This window comes from Netta rufina (genome assembly GCF_964035555.1).
Source record: "Netta rufina genome assembly, chromosome: 2".
NCBI lineage: Eukaryota > Metazoa > Chordata > Aves > Anseriformes > Anatidae > Netta > Netta rufina.
The window spans coordinates 52,619,465-52,645,695 of record NC_140124.1 but is presented as its reverse complement, the minus strand read 5'-3'; the positions used below and the strand labels follow the sequence as shown (position 1 = coordinate 52,645,695).

The following is a 26,231-nucleotide window of genomic DNA, read 5'->3' as shown; positions in this document are numbered from 1 at the left end:
TTTCCTTCTTGACTTCTAAGAAAGCAGCAATAGCATAAATGAGTAGCAGGGTTTTTTGTTTGTGTTGGAGAAATTGCTTTGACAGAAACAGAGGTGTAAATAGACTAAGGCATTGAGAAGAAATAAATACTTGAAGTATTCCGTCTGCTGCTGATAAAATGATTGGCTTATAATGGTCTTTTTAAAAAATCACTGCATATGAAATTTTGACACTGTAAACAAACTGGAATTGAGGAATAGAGTGGTTTTATTGGCCGTTTTTTTGTTGAAATAAGGGATGTATTTGTCATTCGTTGAAAATGTGAAGTTTAGGCTCCATTAAAGTGACAGCCCCACTTAAGTTTTAGAGCAAGGCCATAGTGTTCTTAACACTAACATAAAATCACTGCTGATGAGTGAGAAATTGGTTGTACAGCTGATTGACTGCAGTCCCAGGCTCTGTGCTTTTCGGAACTCTACTTGTATGATGGCTTCAGATGAAAGCAGACTGATGATTTACAATGATTTCCAGCATCAAATACATTGACTATAACTTGAGTATACCAAATCATCTCCTTCGCTATTGAAAAAAATGTTTCCGGAGTTCTGATGGACGTAGACATTTCATCGTGGTTACTTGTCACACATTTGTAGAGCAGATTTGTATGAAATATAGTTTGCATAATGCATACTGAATTCCATATCATGTGGAAGAGATGAGGAAACAATCAATTTCTCTTTCCAATGGTTGTGTATTTTTTTGTGAAAGGAAGGCATTTTGTCTTTTCTGTTTCTGATTAAGCAGACATTGATTATGTTAATTTAACATTTCTTTTGAAGTGTGCCTTTTAAAAAAAAAAAAAACAGTAGCCCTCTTCTCATCTGAAATGTGTCACTGTCAACCAAAGTTGAGCGGTCTGTCCTAGCACTGGTGAATAGTAGGACATTTTTCAGTTTCCAGGCTTGTATGAAAACATACCTGACTATGTCCATTGAAAACTGGATTTTGAATTTCAAAAGTTAAGGTCAGTGAAGTGTCTCCAGTGGTCTTCTAAAACCTGAAGAGATAAAGCTGCTGCCTGGGAAGGGTTCCTTCAACGTGTTCCCTCCTACCTGGAAACTACTTTAGAATGGAGTTGGAGGGTTTGTCCTGAGAGCTTTAACAAAGAATCTGAGGGTATTGAGGGCTGTATCTGTCCATCAGGCAGCCTCATCAGAGCAATTAGTCCGACAAATCTGGTCTGTGTACAGGGAAAATAGAAAAACACAAAAGCTTTGAATTTTCCATAAGCATTGGATTCTTTGCAATGTAAATACATTTTCTTTTATGTTTTGTTAGGTTTTGTTTGTTTGTTTTCTGTCCAGAAAAGCCTGGAAAGAAATCAGAAATAAGCCTGGAAAGATAAGGTATCTGGTGTAAAGTAGATCAGATTAGATTGAGTCTGAGATTCAATACTGAGACTGTGAATCCACGTAGACTCTTTAGCAGGCTCTACACCTCCCCTTGGAGAGGGAGGTGTAAACTTCATGTTCAGATCATAAAAACTAGTTATTGTGAAAATACAACGTGGAGTGAAACTCTCATTTTGTTCTAGTTAATAGGCAATAGCACAAAAATGTGTTCACCTTCAGTTTTCTGGGGCAAGATTTATTGGAGCACCAAATGGCATTTTTGTGCTAATCTGTATATCTGAGGATGGTTGCAGTTTGGGTCGAAAAAAGTTTCACCAAAACAGGAGTCTGGGACTCGGTGTTAATCTTAAGGACAAATAAAAGCTGATATTTGCCAGCTGATTTGCCATGTTGTGGAACCCATATTTCCAGCATGTGCACAATGTGTAGAGACAGCAAAACAGTTTCTCATACTTTATTTATGTGTCTATGCATGCATATAATTTGATCTAGAGGCAAATATCGCAGAGATGCACAAATGTTAAGATTAGCACTACTCTTGTAGTAGCAGAAGCTATTTGCCCGTCTTTATTTTAGACCTTTCTGGTTCCAAAGCAGAGATGGTTACCTTTTTGGAATGAAAAATAGTAATTGAACTGTTCAATAGATCAATTTGTACTTGGATGATGGAATATTATTAACCTCAGTTGGGACAGTTTCATGGACTTTCACAAACCCGAATAGGATGCTGCAGTTCTGTGGTTTCTATTTTAAGTGCTTTGGTTTTAGATTTTCTATTGATTAGTTTTTCCATTTTAAAATGGGTATTTTGAGGTGAGGCAAAAGAAATACACTTAGAGTGTATACAATAAATAAGTGTTCATGACAGTAGGCTAATGCTGAGTCATTTGAACTATTTGAAAGTACAAAGTGGGATTTGATAGTAGAAGTGGGATTTTTCTGTAATGTGCGGCTAGATTTTAAATTCAAGTTGTCTTCAGAAATAAACCTATACATACTGAAGATACATGTCAAGATAATTTGTATTGAAAACAAATACTTGGCACTTTACTGACAGAATTGTTGTTCTTACAGTATCACAAATAGTAGATTCATAGGGAGGCAGGAAAGAAGCGCCTGAGCTCAGATGCTTGCCAGTTTATTTTGGAATTGCTTCTTATACTAGGGAGTTTCTGTTCAATGTTCTCCTTCCCTTGTCACCTTCTCTTTCAGTTCGTAGAAATCTGACTAAAGGAGTAAAAGGGAACTTGAAAGACCCTTTTCCTACAAGGTCCTGTCCTGGTGCAAGTTGAGGAGGGTTCTCGGGACTTGCATCCCACAGAAATCATGCTGCTAAATACTGGTTTCTAGCAAGACAAATGTTGTCACTTAGTGTGCTTGGGACCGTAAATGAAGTGTTTCAGAATTTAAAAATTCTGAAATTATTAGTGACTAACACATTTTCAGACGTGAAAATTGGTCTGCTCTTAAGTTAGTTACTTCTCTTAATTGAGAACTAGGCAAATACACTCAGGTTTCAGGATATTTTTATGAAAATAAAATGTCCAAAAGGATTCCAACAGTTCATGAACAATGGTAGATCAGGTTCGAAGGCAGTAGTCTGTTATGCTGCTGTACACCACTTTACAGAGGAGTCCTCAACCTGGTATATTTGTAAACTTGCAGAAAATAGAGAAAGGTGAAAGCAATTCAAAGAATATGATGTGCCATACGGGTGCTGTTTCTTTGTGGGATGTTTTGTTTGTTTTATTGCAAAAAGTAGAGTTGGGCAAGGCAGGACTTATGCTTTGATATACAAGGAAGGCATCTTTAACTGTTGATGCTGTAGACTTGACTGAACTCCTGAGTTGACTGTGTGGGTTGTATTAATTGGTTAAAAAACCAAAACAAACCCAAACCTTTGTTAACTGGGTGCAGTCTCTCCCTAGCTCAGGTGTATCCTCATCTGCAGTAAGCAAGCCCCGGGTCTGCATCAGAAAGGTCACCTCATGCTTTCAAGGCTTTACAGAGTAGGAGAGAGCTAGGAAAAATGTGAAAGTAAAATAAATGTAAATGTGATAACCTTTTGCTTAGCTGACCTGGACAATCCTCATACCGTCAAGCTCTACTATTCTTTTCACAGCATGTGAGGCATATGGTTATAAAGGTTTGTGTGATTTTTTTCTTTTTTACAAATTTTTAATCCTAGATGTAGTTACATTTTTTGAACCCATTTTGTACTGTTTGGTAGGGCGTATTTTTAGTATCTCTTAATTATAACGATTTCCTGGTAGCCAGATAAGGTTTGGAGTTACAAGGAAACCTTTTCCCAAGTTGTGTTTCCTGTTGTGTTGGTCGGAAGCTGCTTTTTCCTCCAGGTGCTGTTTTAATAACTAGAATCTTGACATATGCATGCAGTTATTTTCAGTAGTTTGTTCTGACATTTACTGAGGCTTACTCTGTATTTTTTGAAGGATCTCAAGTAAGCAATTTGTTTATTTAGAAGGAGCTTTCAAGGTAAGCCAACTTACTGAAACTGCTTAATGGGAAACTTAAATAATAATTCCTCTGCACTGGTGAAACCTCTGATTTCCCTCTCGACTGGAATATTTCTTGGCTAATTAGCATTCCCATATTCTGATGCGATCTATAAAAACTCCAGTTAAAAATTATCAAGGAATGCAATAATTTTTAATGTCTGGTCTTTTAATAAAATTTCTTTAAGTAATCTTGATTTTAGTGGAATATTTCTTCATACAAGAATTTCAAGGGAATAAATCTCTTTTGGAGCTATGTATATTTTTCCAATAGAGATGACATTTTGGAGACTTCACTGACTGAAGCAAAATCCTGTGTCACTGCACTCTAGCAAAAACCCAACTTCAGTGGCAAGTCAGTCAGGACTTAATTTTTGGTTTGCAGTTATTTGAATTTGCACCTGAAAGAGAAATTTTTTACTTTACAGATGAATTGTTGAATCAGAGTTTTAAAACAATTACATCTTTTAGTCTTCTCTTATTTTGTTTTCTTTCATACTTGGATCAGAAAGACTTTTTGTACCTATATCCTTTTTTTTTTTTTTTTTCTTTTTTTCAGTTTCCCCACTGCTTCTCAGCAAAGTATAGAGTGGACTTCCTTCCTCACATTAGTGAAGTGTTATCTAAATTCCATCAGGAATAACTCAAACATTTTTGAGAAAACCTGTGTTATTTGAGGCACTCTGCAGCATCTTGTCTTGTTTTTATACTGTACTTAAGAGGTTAAATTAAATAATGAGGCAGCTGTAAGCCTGTATTACCCAGTTGTAGTGTATTTGAAAACTTGGTTGGCTGTCATCTGTTGTCTGTTTTTACGTTTTCATCATCCCGATGTTTGAAGGCTTTCAGCTGTTCTGTGAACAGCCAGCTTCCTAATGGTGGGAGTATACAAGTCTTGACAGTCTCACAGAATATTCTTGTAGGCAAATTGTGAAGTTACAGTCTGGATGGATGGGCAATGAGAGGGGTAAACAGCTGTTTGTTCGGCTGGCTTAGGGGGTGGCAGCTGATGGACCATACTGCACGAGGACACTGGTAATGGCCAGAGCACCAGTCCTTCCTGGAGGAGGTGATGGAGGGCACCCAGAGGGCCTGAGGGAGGCTGGAGGATCGGGCTGACAGGAGCTATAATGTAGTACGTTAATTGAGGAGAAGTAAACTGACTGGATAACAGTATAAAAGCACCAATAGCCATCTATTTGGACAGCTTGACATCTTTCACTTTCTTGTCAGGTCTAGGGGATGTGTTAGCAATCTCAAAACAGTGTTTCCAATTGCTGCTTTTTTTTTTTTTTTTTGTAGTCATTCTTCTAATTTGTTTTATTTGTAGCCATACTTATTCAGGAAACATGTTTTGTATAACTGGAAAATCAGAGAATGGTTTGGGCTGGAAGAGATCACCCAGTTCCAGCCCCCTGCCATGGGCAGGGACACCTCCCACCAGACCAGACTGCCCAGGGCCCCATCCAGCCTGGCCTTGAGCACCTCCAGGGATGGGGCACCCACAGCTTCTCTGGGCAGCCTGTGCCAGGGCCTCACCACCCTCTGAGGGAAGAATTTCTTCCTTATATCTAATCTAAATCTACCCTTTTTCAGTTTAAAGCCATTACCCCTTGTCCTATCACTGCACCCCCTGACACAGAGTCTCTCCCCAGCTTTCCTGTAGGCCCCCTCTAGGCACTGGAAGGCCACTGTAAAGTCTTCCCAGTGCCTTCTCTTCTCAAGGTTGAACAACACCAGCTCTGCACCTTTAGGTTCCTTAGATGGTCTTGAACCTGATCTCCTCCTACACTGGACAGGTCTTCATTCTCCCAGTCCCTGCCTTTGCCTTCTGCAAGTTGGGTGGTGTGGATAGAGTGCTTGCCAGTGAAGACTGAGGCAAAAAAGTGTTGGCTTGACTTGTAAGTGTTTGGCCTATTTGCACAGCTGTGTGGTGAGGTTTTTGTAGAGAAAGGGCTTCTAGGAGGGGAGTGGGATGACATCTGTAGGGAGAATCGATTACTCTCCCAGCACTGTTTTTTTCCTTTGACCTCAGAGAGCAGTCCTTTTAATGACTGGAATTAGTTGGCACGGCTTTCCTGGGCCCATTAGCCAGCAGAGGCAGGATCTACAGGGGCAAGAGCACCAGAGACTGTGGCTTTTTCTCCTGCTGAGGCGTTGGGGGGGAAATAGAGTGCTCCCCAAATCTGCCAGGTAAATCCCCTCGCCAGAGGAGGTGAGGGCCCTGTGGCACCTCAGTGAGGCTGTGTGTGCTTCTTTGGGCTGGGGGCTGCTTCAGTGACAGACCCAACTGCCTGCTTTTGGGAACACTTTATAGGAAAAGAGGTTTTGTAGCAAGTGGAAGTCGGGTGGCAGAGTGCCATCACTGCGTGGCCTCAGGAGGAGCAGGCCGTGCCGTGGCTGCAAGGGAGGTGGGCTGTGGGATGGCCACTGCGATGGTACCCGCAGCTGGTCCTGGGGACAGGGCAAAGAACTGCACATCGGTACCTCAGTTTCCAGTTTTTAATAACTATTTTGCCTGCTTTTAGTTCCGCTCTCCCCAGAGTCATAGCTGGCTCGGAGTTGGAAGTTGCCCTGTACATGGGTTATCATGGCAACTCCTGTAAGTCAGCGTCGAGCTGCAAGTGAGCATTTCCGCTGCAGTCTGCCTTTTTTTCCTGTGCACACAGCAGCGTGTTTCAGAAACGATGCAGTTACTAACTCAAAGGTACAATTGTGTGGTGAATGTGATAATATTTTAAGTGTGTCGGGTCTCAGTGATGTCTGTAAGAATTCACACGTGGACAGGAGCAGCATGAGGGGGTATGGGTGAGGGATGATGTTGTCTTCCTCAGAGCTCTGGGACTTAATAGACTTGCTGGGTCAATTCAGTATTTTATAGATGCATAAAAATTACTCTTGGATTATGGGAAACATAGTTCTGAATAGCTTTGTGGTGGAAAAAAATATATATATATATGCACCTGTTTTCTGTTGCTGCAGCCATCCTTAACATTTCTGACAGCAAACAGAAGCCCCAGGTGTGGCAGTTTGTTTTTGCCTAGCCAAGCAGCAGCTTTTATTCTACCTGGCAGAGTGTGAAATCATGCGGCGAGGTTCCCATGTTAACCCTCTACGGCTGACGTTGGAGAGCGAGCCTAGGGGAGCTCTTCAGCTAGCGTATGTTGAGGGTTTTTTGGAGTATATCAGTACAGCAGGCAACTAACTGTTAGCATTTAGCCATGGCCAGTGGTAGTTGCAATAGTTAACAGAACATCTGAGGCAAAAGGAGAAAATAAACAAGATAATGCAGAGCTAGGAAAGTTGTGCCGGTCGCATATGTTTCTTGGAGACCATCTCTATTTTGGGGCTTAAAATATCCTGAGCTACCAATACAGAGTGCAAAACTGTCAGAATATATTAGAAAATAGGAAATTTCTGTTGTCAGTGAGAGCCGCCGGCTTTTATTATTAGAATTGAATAGCATTTCTGCCCCATCCACAATGCTGTTAATAATTGCGTATCATTCGGGACTGTAGTAAAGGGCTCGCCCCAGGGAATAGGGAGTCCTTGTACACAGCTGTGTAATTGATAATAAAGATGTGTTGACTGAAAGGAAAGTGCTTCCCTTATAACACGCTGATCTTTTACTTCTGAAATTTGCTGTAAGAAAAAGATTTCGGCTAATTTATTGATGGTGTAATGGATGTTTGGTTTGTCAGTCCAGTTTTATAGCTCCTTTTGGCAGCGATCACAGCTTGGATGCTTCTGTGTGTGGACTGTGACCTTGATGCAGGCTACAGAAGGAATTACTGCTCTCTTAATATTTTTGCCTGGTTTAATAAAACATATTTGGGATTTTGATAGTACTCTCCATTATGGTAAATGCTTTTAATTAATCCCTTATTTTAAAATACCGTTAATACAGCATTTTCCCTGGAAGATCGACACGATGCTTATCCTAGAAAACGTTGTGCTCTTTCAGCGTTTATCCATATGGATGCCATATTCTAGCTGTGTCTGTCTGATGTGTGAAAGCTTGGAATTTCTTACCCAGCAGTATTTGTTGGAGCGTTCCCTAATGGGTAGCACAGCCCAGAGCTGCAGCTCTTCTTGCCGCCCCCACCCTTTCCATCAGCCGCTCTGCTAGCGGTTTCTTCTTTTTACTGGAAGCAGAGAGCTCGTGAGACCAGCTTAGACAAATGGACAGAGAACTTTGAGAGGAACACTTGCAATTCGTGTATTTCTCCCAAAAGCATTTTTGCTGAAGCATATTGTGGTAGTAATCTGGCTACTGTTAGTGCTTCAGCAGTTTAGATCTTATCCTAGAAGATGTTATTCTTCACTGAACACGACAATTCATTTTTTTATACATCATCTGCCCAGTGACTCCTGTAGAGCAAAAAGGCTGGAAGGAGATCTTCTATTGAAACACAGTCAAATACTTGTTTCTCTGTAGAAATCAGGAACTGCTAGAGACCCAGCGTTAGATATGTAGAAGCAAATTTGGCTGTCACTGTATGTCTGAACAAGTTATGCAAGCTGGCCTTTTCTTTTTGGCACCGTCTTAGTAATTCGTGGCAGTTGGCTCTGCTTGTTTGGTGTCAGTATCATCATCACCTTCGCTGCTGCATACAGAAAAGACCCTATGTATTGCTGTTATTGGCTGTGTGCTGTTGTCATTGAAAACAGTGCTGATTACCTACCTCATGTCAAGTCAGGCTGCCTCTGCAGCTTCTCTAGATATGCACCTGCACTACATCTAAGATATCTTCAAGATATTTTCCCAGTCTACCTGAAGGTTGACAAAACCAAGATGTCTCACACAGACAATACACGCGTGTGTATGTGTATCTCTATGTTTGCACATACATGCATACATACATATCTTTCCACTTGTATTCGTAATGGATTGTGATGAAAATGCGCTGAAACAGTCAAATTATTAATATTGTGTGTGTGTCAGGTATGTACAATAGCAGCAGCAGCATTAACTGATTCTGAAATCCTGGTTATTGATAATGGTGCTTTCAGGTGTTGCAGTTTATGCAGTTCAAGGAATCTGCATCTTGCCTCAGGATAAATAATTGTATCACTTTAATGTTAAGATTGTGCTGCCTGATATAGTATTCTTAGCCTGTCAGTTTTAAAATATAGTTGCAAAGCACAGAAGTCTCCTTTTTATAACAGCCTGTGTTAACAGTCTGTAACAACAGTCTGTCACTATTGAACTTAGCTGTAGCTTTCAAATCTTGAGAGGCAGGGGGGTATACACATGATGTATTTATTTTGTTTGTTGTTTTTTTTTTGTTTTATGCTCAGCTGAGCTGGATGCTGAACATGCACAGAAGGTTCTGGATATGGAGCACACCCAGCAGATGAAGCTAAAGGAACGTCAGAAATTCTTTGAAGAAGCCTTTCAGCAGGATATGGAACAATACCTCTCTACAGGATACTTGCAGATAGCAGAGAGGCGAGGCAAGTTTTAAAATACCTTTTGTATCATCCACAAACTCACAATGTAGAGAATGTTGCTTAGGGGTCGCAGTCAGCAGTGGGTTTAATGTGGGTAGCTGAAGCATTGCAATGTCTACATTCTCTCTTGGTGGAACTGAAAATTTAAATAAGCTCTTAAAGCAACCTTTGGGTCCCAGGGGAAAATCAAGAAAACTTTAGAAAATCTGTCAGACTCTCTGCTTGCTGTCTGAGGTAATGCAAAGCTCTGAGGTACACCTGGAACAGCACTCTTTGCAGCTCATGAGGGTGTCCTTATCTTTGGAAATGTGGATAGAGGTGATCACTTCTGTGCCCTCAGATTCCAAAGTGGGATCATCACCTGGCAGAACACGCCTCAGAAAAAAAATTTAAAGGTGTAGGCAAATGTCAGTGTTGTCTTTCAAAACAGTTCCCAGATGGTAGCTTCTTACATTGTCTATGCAATGTGCAGAGTGTGTGATTTGGACATGAGAAATACAGACTAAGCTCTCTCCTTATTATGAGACAAGTCTGGCATCTCCCTGCTAGTTAAAGCACAAGAATGCCATAGACTGCAGACACTTCTGTGGGGGAGGTATCCATCTGTTGGCCCAAAAGCTTTGTAGGACCAGAAAGAAAGCAGGAAATAACGTCATTTGTGTAGCAGGAAAAATGTAGAGATTTTGTCCCTGCTCTGAGACCAGGTCTGCTGTCATTTGCAATGCTGGAGCAGGGAATACAATCCAAGATTTTGATTTCTCTGCACAAGTGCTATAAATACGAATCTGCAGAATGCTCTATATTGGTTGCTTGGACAGTCTTCTGAGAAGTGGGATATGTAAGCTTTAAATTCCTTTGATCTAGGAATGAATTGAGTTTGCATCTCCTAGTTTCTGGTGTGTGTGTGTGTGTAATCCACTCACACTAAAAATCAGCATCGTCACTGCTGCTAGTGGATGCAGTACTCTGAGAGAGATGGATGCACACCTTTCTGAATTTCAGCTTTGTAGTATAATGCAGAACCCATACATATAAAAGAAATTGTTCCTATGAAAAATTCGATCCCACAATACATGTAAAACTGTGTATGTATGGAAGAAAAAACACATTGAGTGACACAATTTTATGTCAGTTCAATATGAAGGCTTTTAACAGTGTAATTGTTAAACTTGTATAAACCATGAAACTGTTCGTTATATTTGGTGTTACACATGGAGCAATTGGACTTAAATCTTGGGAACCCCTGAACACGCTTGTTCTGTTTGTACGCTTTATTATTCAAGGAATAAGATGCTTACTCAGGTATTTAATTCCCTTGTGATTTGTCAGTTTTATACTGACAACAATAAATAGTTTGCTTGAATAATTAATGCTGTGAAGTCCCCATGCTGGGAGAAGACATTGGGCATCAGCCTAGGCTTTATATACTGCTGTCACTTGTTGCACTGATTGATGGAATGAGGAAGAATGACTGCTCTCTATTAATTCCTATTTCTAGTTTCCATACCCCATGTTTATTGACACTTAGTGATTGTGTGTTTAAATGTGTGTGTTTGTTTTTTCTCTGAAAAGACTTTTAGTTGAGGGGGGTGCGGCAAAATGGAAAACTCCAGCGTTTGTCCCTGAGCCTCATCTTCTCCTATTTCTGCTGCTGTTGCTATACACATTTTTGCTAAAAATATTTAGTTTTGCAAAAGTTATAATGGACACTAGTTTTACAACAAATATTGCACGGAGAGTCTTTGGATTTGGGCTGAGATTGCCGCTGAGCAATCTGACGTGTGTGTGCTCCTTCCATATCTGGTTTAATTATTACTAATGCATACAATTATAGCAGCTATGAAAGCCTTTATAGGTAATAACGTTGTGTAGCTGATTGTCAGTCTGCTCACTGCACTATTTTTACTACAGAGCCAATTGGCAGTATGTCTTCCATGGAAGTGAATGTGGACATGCTGGAACAGATGGACCTAATGGACATGTCTGACCAAGAAGCACTTGATGTCTTTTTAAACTCAGGAGGCGAGGACAATAATATGCTTTCTCCCATGCTGGGTATGATACTAGTAATGACAGTGTGCTTAGAAACAAAGTGATAAATCACCACAGTTGCTTTAATATGCGATGAAGTTACCTCATAAAACATTACGTCGATTCAATGTTTTTCACTAGTGGTTTTCAGAATGTTCACCTTAAGTTGTGATGCGAGAGAGCTCGCTTCTGGACTCTGGTTACTAAAACTTCATCTCATATATGGATCAGTTATGTGTTACATGAAGTTTTCTGGGGCTTTTCTCTTGATATAAGTTGATAGAGGTCATTCTAACAAACCAATCACCATCAGAACATTTGCAGTGGTTGGGTTTTTATTTTTAAGACTGCTTTCTGAGAAACAGATTCAGAATTTGGTATTTTCAAGTATATTTGGACCAGCTGTATAATGCAAGATCTTCAGTGAGGTATATTCAGAAACCTGACTGAATGCAGCAGTGCATATGTATACAGCACTTCTGGAAGCTTCTAAAGAGTGGTTCTGATACTGCAGCTCTTCTGTGTAGCCTTCTTACTGCTATTGATATTAGCTACATTGGATTAAATAGTAATCCAAAATTTGTTTTATGCATTCTGATGAACAAAACCAGATGTAGGTTTTGGTAATTAGCAGCATGATGGGGGAGTCTGCTTACAGCAAGGCGTTAGTAGTTCTGGATAAGTTATCCACTAGGGAAATGTGTTTTCCCAGTTAAAAACTTATTTTAGTACTAAAATAAAAGAACCAAAATGAGTTTTCCTGGGGAAGATGAAGAAGCTCCTTTAAATGTCTATAGATTTCTTTTCAAAATACAAGTTGAAATATTTCTATAACAGTACTTACAGTGAAGGAACAGTGCACTCTAAATCCTACCCTATATTTTGGGATAAGTAAAGAAGACTTAAGAATATCCTGTGGTAATTTTCTTCCTCCGTATTACTACCTGCTGTGAACGTGAAAAGCTTATGGAAAGTGGTCGAGGCATGCGATAACTAAAGGTTTTTGTTTTACTGCAAAAACTAAATTCAGATGGCTGTTTTTTGACGAACATCCAGGTCGTGTATTAGTAAAGTTAATCACTGTTTGCGCATGCAAGTAATTACAGAAACCAGGGCTGTTTTCCCTAGGCTGGTTTTGGCAGATGTTGGATCAAGAGGCCTCGTGTCTTGACAACAAACAGTGTAACTGGATTAGCTAAGGAAGCGCAGAGTCTACTAAATGTGGTTGTTTTTTGCCTAAATAGGTTTAAAATTTATTAGCCTTTGAAATAACTGTATTCATTTTGTATTGTAATGCGAGTATTACAGTGTATATATATTTATTATATTCATACACATGCACACTGTAATATAGTGTAATAGTGCTATAATGTGCCAGCACTTTATGTTAAACACAGAGGTGGGATGGGCTTGCAGCAAGACTTGCACAGTTGTTACTACTCAGTGGAACAGCCCTGTGAATCTGACTTTTGTGGCTCAAGACAATTCCTTTCACTCTGGTTAGAAGGGATTTACTTGCTCTGAGTGAGGACCTTGCATCCTAGTATCAAGTCAGATGCGCAGTAGTCTGCATTCTCAGAAAAATTAGATAACTCTTAGCTGTTCGTTGTGCTGGCAGTGGAGAGGTGGGATGGTCAGGGAAAGATTTCACTATTTTACTGAGCACCACAAAAAGCAGGTAAGTTTTGTCAGTAACTGGTAAAAATGAAAATAAGCTGAAGACATTAAAACGTTTTCAAATTTGTCTTGCTATAAATGGTGCCAGTTTATGGGCATTGGTTTTTCATTGTAGCTAGCAAGCTGTACTGAAAAATTGACTCATCTCTGCCACTCCAGAACCCTCCTGGGTGCGTGGTGTCAGTTAATCTAAAGCGTGCAGGTGTGCACAGCATACAGACAGGTGTCTGTGGAAACATCTACCTAGCGTCACTTGTGCTCAGTGCCTGTCTTTGTTGCCTCCCCCTGGAGTTCCTGTGTCCCAGAGAGGCTAAGGCAGTGTCACACGCAGGGCTATTTGCTGCCTGAGTTTAAGTCCAGAATTGAAGATTGCAGGCAGCTGGGGCAAGAAGTGTGCCCGAGCTACACCTTGTGTACCTTACCTCCAGTAGAAGCAGCTCCTGTTGCCTCCAGATGCTGTTACGGCTGTTTTCTTGTTAAAATTACACTCTGAGTTACTTGGTAAGACTGTGAGGAGCACTTGTAGGGCGATGCAGTGTGAACTGCTCTGCAGCCAGCCTTGGGCAGGGCTAAGGTGTTGTCATCAGCTCATTTCTACCTGGACTGTCTTGAAACTTGTTTTAATAAGATTCTTAAATAATCCCACAGGGTTTTGGGAAGGATTTTCTCACTAAGGTTACCCAGTGCTGAAGCTGGGTGCTCTAAGAGTTTATAGCAGGCATAGCAGGTAAGAAAACAAGGGTTTTAAATGGTGGATCAGATATAAAAAGTAGATGCTTCCCCATTTTTCCTTATTTACTGCCAGAAGTGGCCAGAGAAGAGGATGTAAATAACTTTGAAATCTGAACTCTCGAACTAAGTGAACACCATTACACAGAATTTGCCTAGAAAAAGCCTTTTTGCATAGGGTATAGAGGAAGCATAGTCCTAAAATCCCATTCGCAGTTACTTGAGCTGTACTACTGCTTTACAAAAGGAATTGTGCCATGCTGTAGTGCAAGGATCTGTTTTGCTTCTGCATCTTCATTTTCAGTCAAATCTGGAGATGGCTTTTTATTGTCTGTCTCCCAGGTTATTTGTGGCTTTGGTTGTGGGATTTTTGTTTTGCACTCAGGATTTTTTGTGTCGTTCTGTTGGACGGGCAGCTGGTGGAGTTTTGTGCAGGATTCTCCTGTTGGTGCTGATTCTCAGCACATGCTGAAGTCTGGGTGGACTTTATGAGTCAGAGTTAGGGGGATGAGTAAGGAGTCTTGGCAAACAGGGCATCAGCTAACTGCAACAGGACGTAACGCTCCTGCAGTCTTATTTGATCTCCAGTATAGCAATGCAAGAGTGAGTGAGAGACAAGCACACCATCAGAACCACGTTAAAACCAACTGTGACTTATACTTGAGAACAGTGTCAGAAAAGCCCGAAGGCAGCTTTGTGTTTTGTGAGATTCCTTATGGCATCTCGCAAAAGCATTGAGAGAAGTGAAGGAGCTTTAAATGCGCTCAAAAAACAGCCTTGAGTTGAGTTAATGTGCTGACGTCTGGGTTCAGAGCCAGAGCTTGATTGTTGTTGTTGTTGTTGTTTTTCCGACCGTAAGGGCCCGACTCCAACACCTATGTGAACGAGATCAGTCTCCAGGTTCCCAGCCAGTCTGAGTTACGACAGAAACTGTCCTCGCTGTCGTCAACCTGTACTGATTCTGCCAGCCAAGAAGCCAGTGAAGGGGAGTCTCCGGTTATTCAGTCCGATGAAGAAGAAGTTCAAGTGGACACTGCTCTCGCTGCTGTAACCGAAAGAAAGGGTGCTTCAGATGTTAGTGATGAAAGTGACTCTCAAACTATTTGAATCGTAAAACCATATCCTTTAAGAATGACTTTGGAATGAATGAACAAATGAATGCGGAGCTTGCCTGTGTAACAATTTGCTAAACCAATCGTAACAGCCAGACCTTTTTACTAGTCATACAGCCTTTTTACAGAATTGCCAGTCATGTGGAGGTTGGTTTTTAAAAAAAAAAAAAAAAAATGCCTAAAGCACACACACTTTAACAGTAGTCTTGGGGCTCAGGGGAGCAGTAAAACTTTTGTATATACCATGTATAAAAGAATTAAAGGGGAAAGATAAAAGTTACTATGACCACTAACCTTTAAATGGCTGATGGGAAATACTTAGATTTGATGTATATTAATGAACCCAAATTGTTCCTTGCATGTTTTCAGCTGCTGCAACTGAAGATTTAGGATCCAAACCAAAATGAAAAGCAATTTTCTACTCTTTACTACCTACTGTCTGCCTACTGCCTTTGTCTACTAAAGCAGCAGTATCTACTCTTTCACACTTCTTATTCAGGACCAACTTATTAATCATAGGTGTTAAGGAAACAAAAAAAAAAGCTATCAAAGGAGGAGAGATGCGTACTGAAATGTTTTACTCCTTGTGGAGCAGATACCGTAGCATTGTATAAGCTTACTCCTCTTTTGAGATAAAATAAAGTATTTCTATCCCAACCATGTCTTTTACTTGATTGCCCAAATATTTTCTTCATGACAGTGAACAGAGGAGACTAATTCAGCAATCAGAAAAAGTGGTTATTTATACTGAGCACCAGTGTAATTTACTTTTCCATGATAACATCTGTTTGACTACACTGATGCAAGCCAGCAACTTAAGGGAAATGAAACTGAATAAATTATAAATTAAGTGAATACATTTTACAAAATTTAGGCCTTGCCTATAGTCATCATCTTACTGCCCTCATTTTTTTCTGCAGTCATTTTCTCTCTGAAACGGAGGACTGAACCTGTCTAACACCTGTTTCTTGTCAAGTCTCACACTCTGCAGGGATCTGCTCTCCTTTGAGAAGTTTCCTGACTCCTGCTCTTCATGCACTGAGAAAAGGAATGTAATCAGAAGCAGCGTAAGTAAAAGGATGAGCTGTGACATAGATCTCTTCCCGGGCCTTTCCCTGACACACTAATGGTTGGGATTGAGGCACCTCCTGCTGCTAGCCAGCTGGGATGTGCCCAGTTTCCTTAAGGACTCGCTGCAGCTCCTGGTATCTGACAAAGTGTTTCCTCACCTCTAGGGTGTGCAAGCTAGAAGCTCACTGCCTACGATCTGATACTTACTCTGTATTTAACCAGCATTTGTTGAAAGAAATCTTTCTTGAAGGAGCTTACTTTACTCACTCACTTTCCAGAAGACAGACAAAGTGTCCAAAAAAGTTTTGTTTTTTTATTAAACCTCGTAGTACAAACCTGGAAAGTAAACAAAAAACTGGCAATAAACAACATGAAGTCTTTCCTTACAAGGAAAGAGAGCAGAGCAGCGCTAATAAATTAAATGTCAAACTGTAAGCCATAGTCAGAAGTTTACTGTCAAGAGGGAAAAAGTACACAGCAAGGCCATAAAAACCAGACAACCACATTTGAAAACACTTGACTCTGTTTATGTTATTGTTAAATATTCCAAAACAGTTCAGTCTTCTGCAACAACAACCAACAAATTGTATTATAGGACTTTCCTGACAGTCACCACTGGCAAGCTCAGTGCAATATGGGTAGCTACGGTATTGTTGAATTCAATTACGAAACAAAACAGTTTGTGAAAACATTTTCCCTTTTTTATTCCACACATACTGTACACACAACCAGAAAAGGGCAACAGCTACTCCATTATTATTTTTTGTTGTTGTTCAGTGATGTAAGCAGCACTTATAAATGTTACAAGAAAAACCCTGTAAGCATCCAATCCAACCGATGAAGAAAGTGAAACGTAAGGCTTTTCTTCATCTTGTCTCTTCGCCATCCCTCCCCCCACCCCAAGAAAAGGCTCAAGTATTTAAAAAAATTTACAGGCATATGTACAAAAGGTGTGATTTTTTTTTTTGTTACAACATGAAGAGAAAAAAATAGACAAGATGAAAGCAAATGCATTTTCACATTCAAAAGAAATATGCAGACCTGCTAGTGGCTCTAAATGTGATCATATAATGAAACAAATTCAAAACAAAAATTAATGCTCGACTGTGTAAAGGTGTGAAAAACAGCAGTGGAATGGAAATGGAATGTTAGAAAGATTGCACGTCTATGACAAAAGAAGCACTTATGGCTTCAATCACTTTTTTTTCTTTTTTCTTTTTTTTTTTTTTTAAAGGATGCTATTGAAGGGTTTTTGATAAAGTAGCCAACAGCACCAAAAAATAACAGAATGGATTTCCTAATGAAATCAGGCACAGTTTTCCCTCACATGACTCCTCAAGGCAGGCAGTCTTTTTTTTTTTTCCTTTTTTTTTTTTTAATTTTTATTTTTTTCCCCCTCAAAACAGATGCATAGTGATGTGCTGGTAAAAGAGAACATACTCCAAATCTCCTCCTTTTGCCTACAGTTAGGAAACAAAGTCCATCTTCAGCTGCCAAAACCTCCCAAAGAAAGTGTGTATTCTCCAATTTAAAAAATTACAAAACTCATCTTGCTGTGACAGAATAAAAGACAGCCAAAGTAAAGCAATTTCTTTCAAGTTTTTGTCTCCTATCCCTTTTCTCTCTAGAAAAATCTGCTCACATGACTGGAGAACAAATTATAAAACACATCAAACTTTAACCTATTCAAAAAATGGGTTAAAAGCCTTTTTTCACAGTTACCAAAAAGGCTTTTTATTTTTTCAGCCATAGGGACAATACAAATTAATATTTTATCAGCCCCTTGCCGGTTTTAAAACAGTGAACATACGGCAGTTTAAAAAAATCAGACTGCTGTATCTATCTAGTCTAAGTACAAAAAAAAAAAAAATTCAACAGTTTAATGCTAAAACAAAATTAGTTCTCTAAAACCAGAAGAAAATCTTCTTTAGAGCTAGTGCAAAGACAGCTTGTATTCTACAGCAAGTACTCCAAACTATGGTATAATAATTACAAAAAATATATATAAATTGACAAAATGAGAGTGTTGGCATCTTCAGGATTAACTTGAAGCACTTTTGGATGAACTGGAGGATGAAAGCCTAGATGATGGCACGTCGACTGTCGCTCTCTTACGAGGTCCTCTTTTTGGTGTAGGCTTGCTGATACAGTTCTCAATGCTGCCATTTTTACCAGATACTTTTCCACAGATTTGATTGACTAGACTGATTATTTGCTCCTGTTCAGAAAGTGGGAAAAACAGAACACAAATCAGCATTTTTTCTTTATCCGGGCACTTCTAATTGACATATAGGTAATGTTGCCTTTTTGACTGAAAGCACCCAGCCAAGATTTAAAAAAAAAAAAATCTACTTGCTGAAATTTCCCTGCTCTACCCTTAAAGACAGTAATCAGCTGCTACAGAACTACAGCTGCTGCCATGCAGGAGAAAGGGCTGTGGGCACCGAGATAAGAAAGAGACAGAAGTCCCTGACCAGCACATCTGAGCGTCTTGGCTACATCGCCACTCCTGATCTCATTATACTCAGCGATTAGATGAAGTTTGGGGGTGGGTGGCAATTTGTCTGAATTGTCTTTCCCATCCTGGTAGGAATTTTGGGAAGTTAGTTTTGTGCAAGGTTGAAGCAGGCTCCTAATTAAGTATAGCCAACAGTTAAAAAATAGCTTTAACATATGGCATTTGACATGCAGCCTCTTTCTCTCTCTCTCCTCACCCCTATTCACAGCCCTCAAAAAAAATCATGTAAAAACCTCTAGGCATGCATTTAGCATCTTTCAGAAGTGCAGAAACTTTCTGACAGTTTTTTCATTTGAAAAATTAATAAACATGCAGTATTCAAGGAGAGATTTTCTTCTTTTCCAATGTAGCCCAAAATACCTTTGTAATTATAAAACCTAGCAAAAATTATTACTGTATGTGATTCTGATGAAGGGTGGCTTTGAAAACCTCAACAGTTAGCAATTCCATTGAAAACACAGGATATACGAGACTAAACAATCTCAAGAATACAAGAAATACATTTAGATTTCTGAGAAGTTTCCTGAAACTCTTCAGTGTTTAGCATGTTACCGAGCCCACAATTAAAATCGAAGCAAGCCACAGTGGCATGCTCGTTCCCAGACTCACTCTGACCTTCTGTTTTTTTTCTGGACCCCCATGCACATACATCAGAAGCTGCCGAGACATCTGTCTAGGGACAGCTTGTACCAGCACTGATCTTAAAGAGCTGATTTTGTTTGCCCAGAACCCAGGCACAGTCCTACATCGTCAGTTTGAGTTCATTTGTGCTTTACTCCAAGCCATTACTGGAACTCTCACCTAGAAGTACTCTACAAGATGGCTTTAGAAGGTTCAGGCTGGACCTCTTGTAAGTCAAAAGTGCATTTTCAGCTACCAACAGCACAGAAGTGACCATTAATTAACCGAACAAAGCATAGCCTCATGTTTTACAGCACCCCAAAGCACTAAATGGCATCTCTGATCTCTACCACCCACTGAGACTTCAGGCTTCATCTTTGTAATCATGTTTCCCTCTCTTTCTGCTACTGAGATCATCACAACGCAGTCTCCTGAGGCCCTGGCATGACAAAGAGCTAAGTCTAATCCCAGGTTTTCAGTACAAAGGCAACCAGCACCGCAGAGCTACGCTCGTACAGACCTCATCGTAACGGTACATCATTTTCAGTCCCCGACAAGACTTCTGTTTCTCCACATGCCGCAGGGCACACTCCAAGCAGAAGACAACGTTTTCATTCTCCTGTACAACCTATCAAAAGAGGAAGGGGGAGAGGGAGGGATATGCAGTAAGCTCCAAACTGTAGCTGTGTTATGCACACAGTATTTCCCATTGTAATGTGTGATTTACTGTACCTGTACCTCGCTATAAATTAGTGAAGGGAGGAGTAAACAAGATGGACATACACTGTGCAATAATCTGGAACGAACTAAGAAGAAAGTGTATATTCCTTTTTGAGTGCTAATGCTGGCTGATATATATTAATTAAAAAAAGCTTCACCATTAGAAGTGAAGGATGAATCTAAATACTGTTACATGTATAAAGCTTTACTGGTATCTAATATATAACCTAAAAGTTTCTTGAAAGCAGCAGTTTCGTGTTACTCTCAATGCTGCCTTGAGTAAGAATCAAATCAAAAGCTTAGCCATAGGATGCCCTAGTTACTGTCTTATTCAGCAGAGGTCACATTTACTCAGCTGGCTAGCTGACTAAAACACAAAGCTTGGAATTTGACAAACAAGTTGACTTGTTGTCCCTTATTGCTGTTAAGAATGACAAGGAAAAGTCATTCCCTTTTTTTACACATACACAGCTTCATCGTATCCACAGCACACTGACCAGAATTGGAGTTTTTGGTTGGTTTGATTTTTTTTTAAACTAACTAACTCATTTTGAAGTTAATTCAAAGTAGTGCTGCTTAAACATGTCTTAGCTGCCCAGTGGTCTAAAGACATGGCTCAACAGTGTATTCTGTCATAGGGAGGGACAGCTACATCGCATCATTCAACAGGAACATTGGATTTCCATCAAGAAACTAAAATCTCTAATGGAAAGGAAAAAAAAAGTTGACAGGAAAAAAAAGGCTGACTATGGACACACACTGTATCATATTTAAGTATTTGATCTTGGCATGAGGTGATGCGTAAGATTGTGGGGGGGCTTTTTGTATATTTAATGAAGCTGCTGCATTTCTGGTTGTTCTGTATACAGCTGAAAGCGTTACCACAGTGGTTGGCACGCCTTTGGAAGCCAGTAGGCAGGTACTTGTACAAACAGAGAAAGTTCACAGGCGTGCCTTCCTATTTTCCAGTGGACAGGTTGTCAAACAGCATCATAGCTTGACAGCTGGGACACATCTACCCTGCAATCTGCCCTGCAGGGAAACTAGAGCAGCAGGGGCTGTACCTGCACGCCTGAGACTCGGGGCATACATCTGAGTTCCCAGCTCACCCTGAGCAGCGTTCTGCCACGACTTACTGCTGTGGGCAGCCTGCAGGTATTTTCATTACCCCTCTCAGTGCAATGAAGATGTGCAGGTGGGTGTCCGAGAGCAGCTCATGTGGCTCCTTCAACCCTTCCTTATGGGGGAGGAAGCCGGCTGGCACTAACTGTTGTCACCACTGCCTCAGGCGATAAGCATTCTGACACATCAACATCCCTGCAGCCCGTGTGAGGCACACGAGATGACCCCGTAAGTCGTGCGTCTTCTCTCAGACACTCCCAGTCCATTACAGTGTGTTACAAACAGAACGGGGGGCTGAGCATTTGACCTACCATGGAAAGATAGCACAAGTGCTGACAAATCTGACATCTCCTCTCCGACGTTTCTAACTGCAACCACTTTCGAGGCTTTTTCTTTCCATCCACCCCCGTGCTGCTGCTGTCGTGGCTGCCGTAGCGTGCTGAAGAGTGGAGACCTGCCTCATACAGCTGCCGCCGCTGCCTCAGCTCCGTGTCCCTGTGAATATCGGATGCAATTAGTAACTGGGATTTCATCCTGACACCACAAAGCCAAGTATAATCACCCTTCGACCACGATCATCACCGAAATCTTAACTGCACGCAGCAAAGCCCTGAGTGTTACAGGAGTTTGGTGCCATTCCCTACGCGTGGTGAGAGACGGCCGGCACCACAGAAATGCTGCCTAATTGCAAAAGTCATCTCAGGCTTGTAACAGCGACCACTGTATCAAGCCAGTGGTTCTCAAACTGTTCCACAAAGAACTGGGGACTGCCGAGTGCTCCCTCGAGGTCGGTGGGGCGTGTGGAGAGCTGGGAGATGTGGCTAACGTGCCTGCCTTCCCTCAAGTTGCCAAAAGCCACCTGGAGGAGGAGGAGGAGGAGGAGCCGATGCTGCCGGGAGTAACTCAGCCACCTTCACCAGGAGGCAGCGCTGAACCAAGGACCTGATCTTGCTGTACACCCGAGGGAAAAAGGAGGAGATGTCAACTAGGAACAACGACAAAGCCCTCCAGCCGCCCTCCACCCGCTGTGTCTGCAAGGTGGCCAGCAGACACCTCGGAGGGACTGCAGGGCGGGTTGCAGCTGGGAGGAAGACAGTGAGTGTGGAGGGAGCTGAGCAGAAGGGGAGGATAACAAATCTCACCGCCAGACAGCGCTGAAGAGGGGCGGAGAGCCATGCTAAGCAAATGGCCTGGGGAAACAGCACCCAAGGCAGGTCAGGAAAGGAGGCAGCAAAAGACACAGCATATGAGCAAAACAAAGAGAAAAAAAATACAGGGTGCATTGTTCCGCTTTGGTTGTTTTTTTCAGGCTGGTTTGGGGTTTTGTTTTACATATGCAGCCACGGGAAGGACTGAGATTCTCCAGAGAATTCCAACCTCAGTATAGGAACAAGTTTGAGAACCACTCTGATAGAGGTCGATGTGATTTCTTACAGCAAGCACCAACATTTCTGTTTCACCTTTCGCACTTGCAGCCTTTTCCTCTTCAAGGAAAAAAAAAAAAAAAAAAAGTGTGCGTAGAAATGATTATTCCTGCAGGACAACCAGCTGCAGGCAAAGCAGTCAGCACACCTGGAAGGGGGAGTCAGCACACCTCTTTGCATTTCTTTCTGAACACTAAAACAACACATGGGCTGCGTTCCCCTTCAATATGTCACTGGAAGCTTGCCAAATGAACATGCTAGTTAGTTAAATACAGTTTTTGTAGATTCCATTCATCAAAACTTTCTTGACATCTCGAGTACCAGTTGTCACAAACTTGAAAGATAGGTAGCAACTACATGGTAGGGAACAAAAGAGAAGAACATTACACAGGAAGCCAGGCAACATTATATTTTCTTTCTTTTTTTTTTTTTTTTTTTTACCTATCTTTAGAGAAACCCTAAATATGTTTCCTTAATCACTGTGGAGAGAAAAAGGAGTGTGAAGCTTTTGTTGTTAAAAACGTTCAAATGCTAATGCAAGATGCATGAGCACCCATGCACAAGCTGCTCGCTTACTCAGTGGTTGAAGAAAAAAAAACAAAATCTTTCTGTATACAAACAACATTACGACTGTAAGGATCTTGATGCTGAAGACAAGGGTTCCTGCTGCAAAACCCACGCTGCTGGCATGGATTGACAGCGGCTGCTGATGCCAAGGGGTTAAAAGCTAAGCGGCATCTAACCGCCTGGCACCGAGTAGCTCACGTAACACATCAGGAAGTCTTGACTCTCAGCATCAAGACCCAAGGACAGAAAAACCCGAGCCAACCTGTTCTTCAGTTCTTGGATGGTGCCAGCAGTATGGAATTCTTAGAGTAAGACATCCTAACCACGGGCACCCTCACAGCAGCCGAGGAAACTGCTTCTTCCACATGCGGCTGTCTTCAAACAGATTTGCTGGGCTCTCGCTTGGTTAAGGATGTGCAAGATACGTGTCTGGAATGGTTACTTACATTATCCACCTCGGGAGTCTGTCAATGAAAACAAAATAGGTACACCAGGCCCCCAATTCGTTACCTGAGCTCTCCAAGAAGTGATGATATCGTACTCAGAGTCGGTCCATTTTCCTTTTTTGCTTCCGCTGTTGCGATCTGATAAAGCAACTTCTCCATTGAAAATGGTTTGGCTATACGTCGTCTCTTCATTTCCTGGAACAGAAAGTTCCAAATTACTTCAGCAAAGTTTGAAAGTAAAAAAGTTACCTAGAATGAATTCAATGCAGCAAAAAGTAGCCTTCTAAAACAACCCAAAATAAAACCTTCTTTAGTCTAAATTAACCAAAGTACTTAGGTTCCTAATTTACATCCAGCACTGGACTATGAAAGAAGACTTTCTGCACATGCTTTAGGTGAACCAGTGCCACAGGAAGCTCTAACACCCAAACCAAATGCATGCTACCAGTCACAATGAACTGCTTCCTCAGAGAATATCCTAGTGCCCATTATAGCTAACATTTTGTTTTCTTACAAGGTCAGTAAGTACCTGCAGTAGCATTTATACTAAGAAATCGGTCTGTGTGTTACCATGTCCTAGCACACTTCACTGTGAAATTTAATGCAGAGGAAAAGATCTGCATGTACGGACAGAAAGAAAGAGTACTCCAGTGCCACCACATTTCAGGTACTCTTTTTTCAGAAAACAAAAATCACATTTCACCACTGGAAAAGCCAAGAGATGTCAGGAGAATGAGAAAAATGAAAAAATGATGCCCGGGTTTACATCAGTATGCAGTTCACTGAAGTGGAGGAACCACCACTTTTAGATCCCCTCCCTAAAAATGCATTTTTCCTGTGGAGGCCAAGAGAAGCAACCCGATCACCGAAGCTCAGTAATACGCGATGCCACTCTCAGCTATCCTGTCAGATCTCTTCTGACCTGCTGCAAGCCCAGGGCTGTCCTCGTTTTTCATCCTTACAACACTACAGACGTAAGAGGTGATTAGGAATAAAGACAAGCACGAGCAGAACAGGCTGATGTCAGGGTACGGAGGCAATGGGCTAAAGAGGGAGCTTCAGTTCTGCTCAGTTTTGCCTCGGACTGGCTCCTCTCTGCTTATGCTTTTAATGGCAGTACCCTTTGCTGACCGAAAAGTGTTCAAAAGGTGTTCACAGGTAAGAAAAGCGTCCCTTGCAGTGTGTTCTCTTTACTAGAGCCAGCCGGGGGCTGGAACAGCAGCACCTCTGGGCGCTGCAGGAGTTCTGGTGCCCACTGGATTTGGTTCATGGACTGTCCGAGGCTGCATTACAACAGCCACACGAAATCAGACCAAAAGCCCACACAGACAACACCCCACAGGCAGGGAAAAAGGCCGTGGTAGCTGGCTTGAGAAAAGCTCCACAAGAGCAGACACATTGCCATGGTGCACAGCTGGCAGCCCAGGGTCTGAAGCCATAAACGTGTGCTGTGTGTAACACAACCCACTGGGGCTGGGCATTGATCTGAATTTCTGAGTCCCTGTGCAATCTGCTCTGACGTACAGTACTGAAACGCACAGATAAGTATTTTAAAACAGACTTCTGTTTGGCTTCGACCTGCTACCTAATCATTTCTCTAATGACATTTTTAATGCCATGAGAGACACCGAACATTCCCATCATAATTATCATCTTCCTGCCACTTTGTAGCTGGTCTTACTCTCACATACTTCTCTTGCTCATCAATTTTCCAGGCTCTTATAGTTAACACAGGATAATTCAAACCTTTATTCATCAATCTCCACTCTACTTTTTCTAGTTCCTCTATCTTTTTTGCAATTAGGGATTCAGAATTGCACAAGTATTCAAGTCATGGGCATATGAATATACCGGTGTTTCTGCTCCCTTTTCTGCTCTGTCCCTGGATTTCCTAACATGCAATTTTTTAAAAAAGAAAAACGTCTCTGGAGCACTTTGCTGACAGGTCCGCAGGAAGCTGAAAGCCTCCTTCCTCAGCAGCAGGAGCTCTTCTGGAGCCTATCACCGTGTCTGTCAAATTAGGATTTTTCTTACTCCCACGTGAGTCATTCAAAATTTCTCAGCACTGAATTTCACCTAGGATTTTCTCACTCAGACCATTCAGCATCATGATCTCTCTCTGTCACACCTCATAGCTTTAATTTTTGCTACCAGTAACCTCGATACCCTCAGTATAAAAGATTATTTTTGCTACACGCTTCCTTTTCTAGGTTAGTCGTGGATACATTGAACCGTGCTGGTCTTCCCGAGGAACACAGTCGGAGACCTCCCTCCATGATAAAAACTGTCCACGTGTTTCCATCCTCTGCTTGTCTTCGTACCCATTGTTTTTCTGTGCATGACTTTTCCCCCTTGGGCCATGGCAGGTTAGTTTCTTTAAGAGCCCCAACTGAGGAGCTTCACCAGAAGGCTTCCAGAAATGCTAGCACACCCTGACAGCTGGATCTTCTTTGTCCATACGTCCTGCAGGAAGTTTCAAGGCCTGGAGGACACGATCTCTCTACAAAAGCCATGTTTGATTGCCCCATTCTCGTTCTTTTATACATTTTTTGTTCTTCTTGCCTTTAGCCAGTTGTTCTTCAGAATCTCTCTTTGGCCTGCATTAGTCTGTGTTTGCGTTCATCTTGCTGCTGTTTTGGGTGGGAAGGGAGTTGTTCTATTTGCATTTTCACCTTTTGGACGTAAAGGGGATTTCTGTCTTACTTCAGATAGACGCCTTTCTTCTGGTGGTTAGGCATGCCAAGCTTAGTGGGGGGTTCCCTCTTTGCTGGGGGGTTTCCTCTCACAACCTTTAGTATGCCATGGATGATGCCTGTGCTATCGAGTACCGT

The 26,231-nt window shown here is 41.4% G+C and overlaps 2 protein-coding genes across 2 annotated transcripts in view; one reads left to right on the top strand and one right to left on the bottom strand.

Moving 5' to 3' along the window:
- Positions 1–17,937, top strand: part of DTNBP1 (dystrobrevin binding protein 1) — a 71,725-nt gene extending 53,788 nt beyond the window's left edge. The window contains exons 8-11 of the mRNA XM_084282077.1: positions 9,210–9,365; positions 11,274–11,417; positions 14,659–15,978; positions 17,389–17,937. Of these exons, the coding sequence (XP_084138203.1) occupies positions 9,210–9,365; positions 11,274–11,417; positions 14,659–14,906 (548 nt within the window). The 3' untranslated portion in view covers positions 14,907–15,978; positions 17,389–17,937. The remainder of the gene's footprint in view (positions 1–9,209; positions 9,366–11,273; positions 11,418–14,658; positions 15,979–17,388) is intronic.
- The window catches only part of JARID2 (jumonji and AT-rich interaction domain containing 2), a 201,111-nt gene continuing 189,951 nt past the window's right edge, over positions 15,072–26,231 (bottom strand). Inside the window, exons 13-17 of the mRNA XM_084281620.1 lie at positions 24,626–24,683; positions 23,465–23,649; positions 21,275–21,458; positions 19,642–19,749; positions 15,072–18,200 (exon numbers count right to left, since the gene is read on the bottom strand). Of these exons, the coding sequence (XP_084137746.1) occupies positions 18,024–18,200; positions 19,642–19,749; positions 21,275–21,458; positions 23,465–23,649; positions 24,626–24,683 (712 nt within the window). The 3' untranslated portion in view covers positions 15,072–18,023. The remainder of the gene's footprint in view (positions 18,201–19,641; positions 19,750–21,274; positions 21,459–23,464; positions 23,650–24,625; positions 24,684–26,231) is intronic.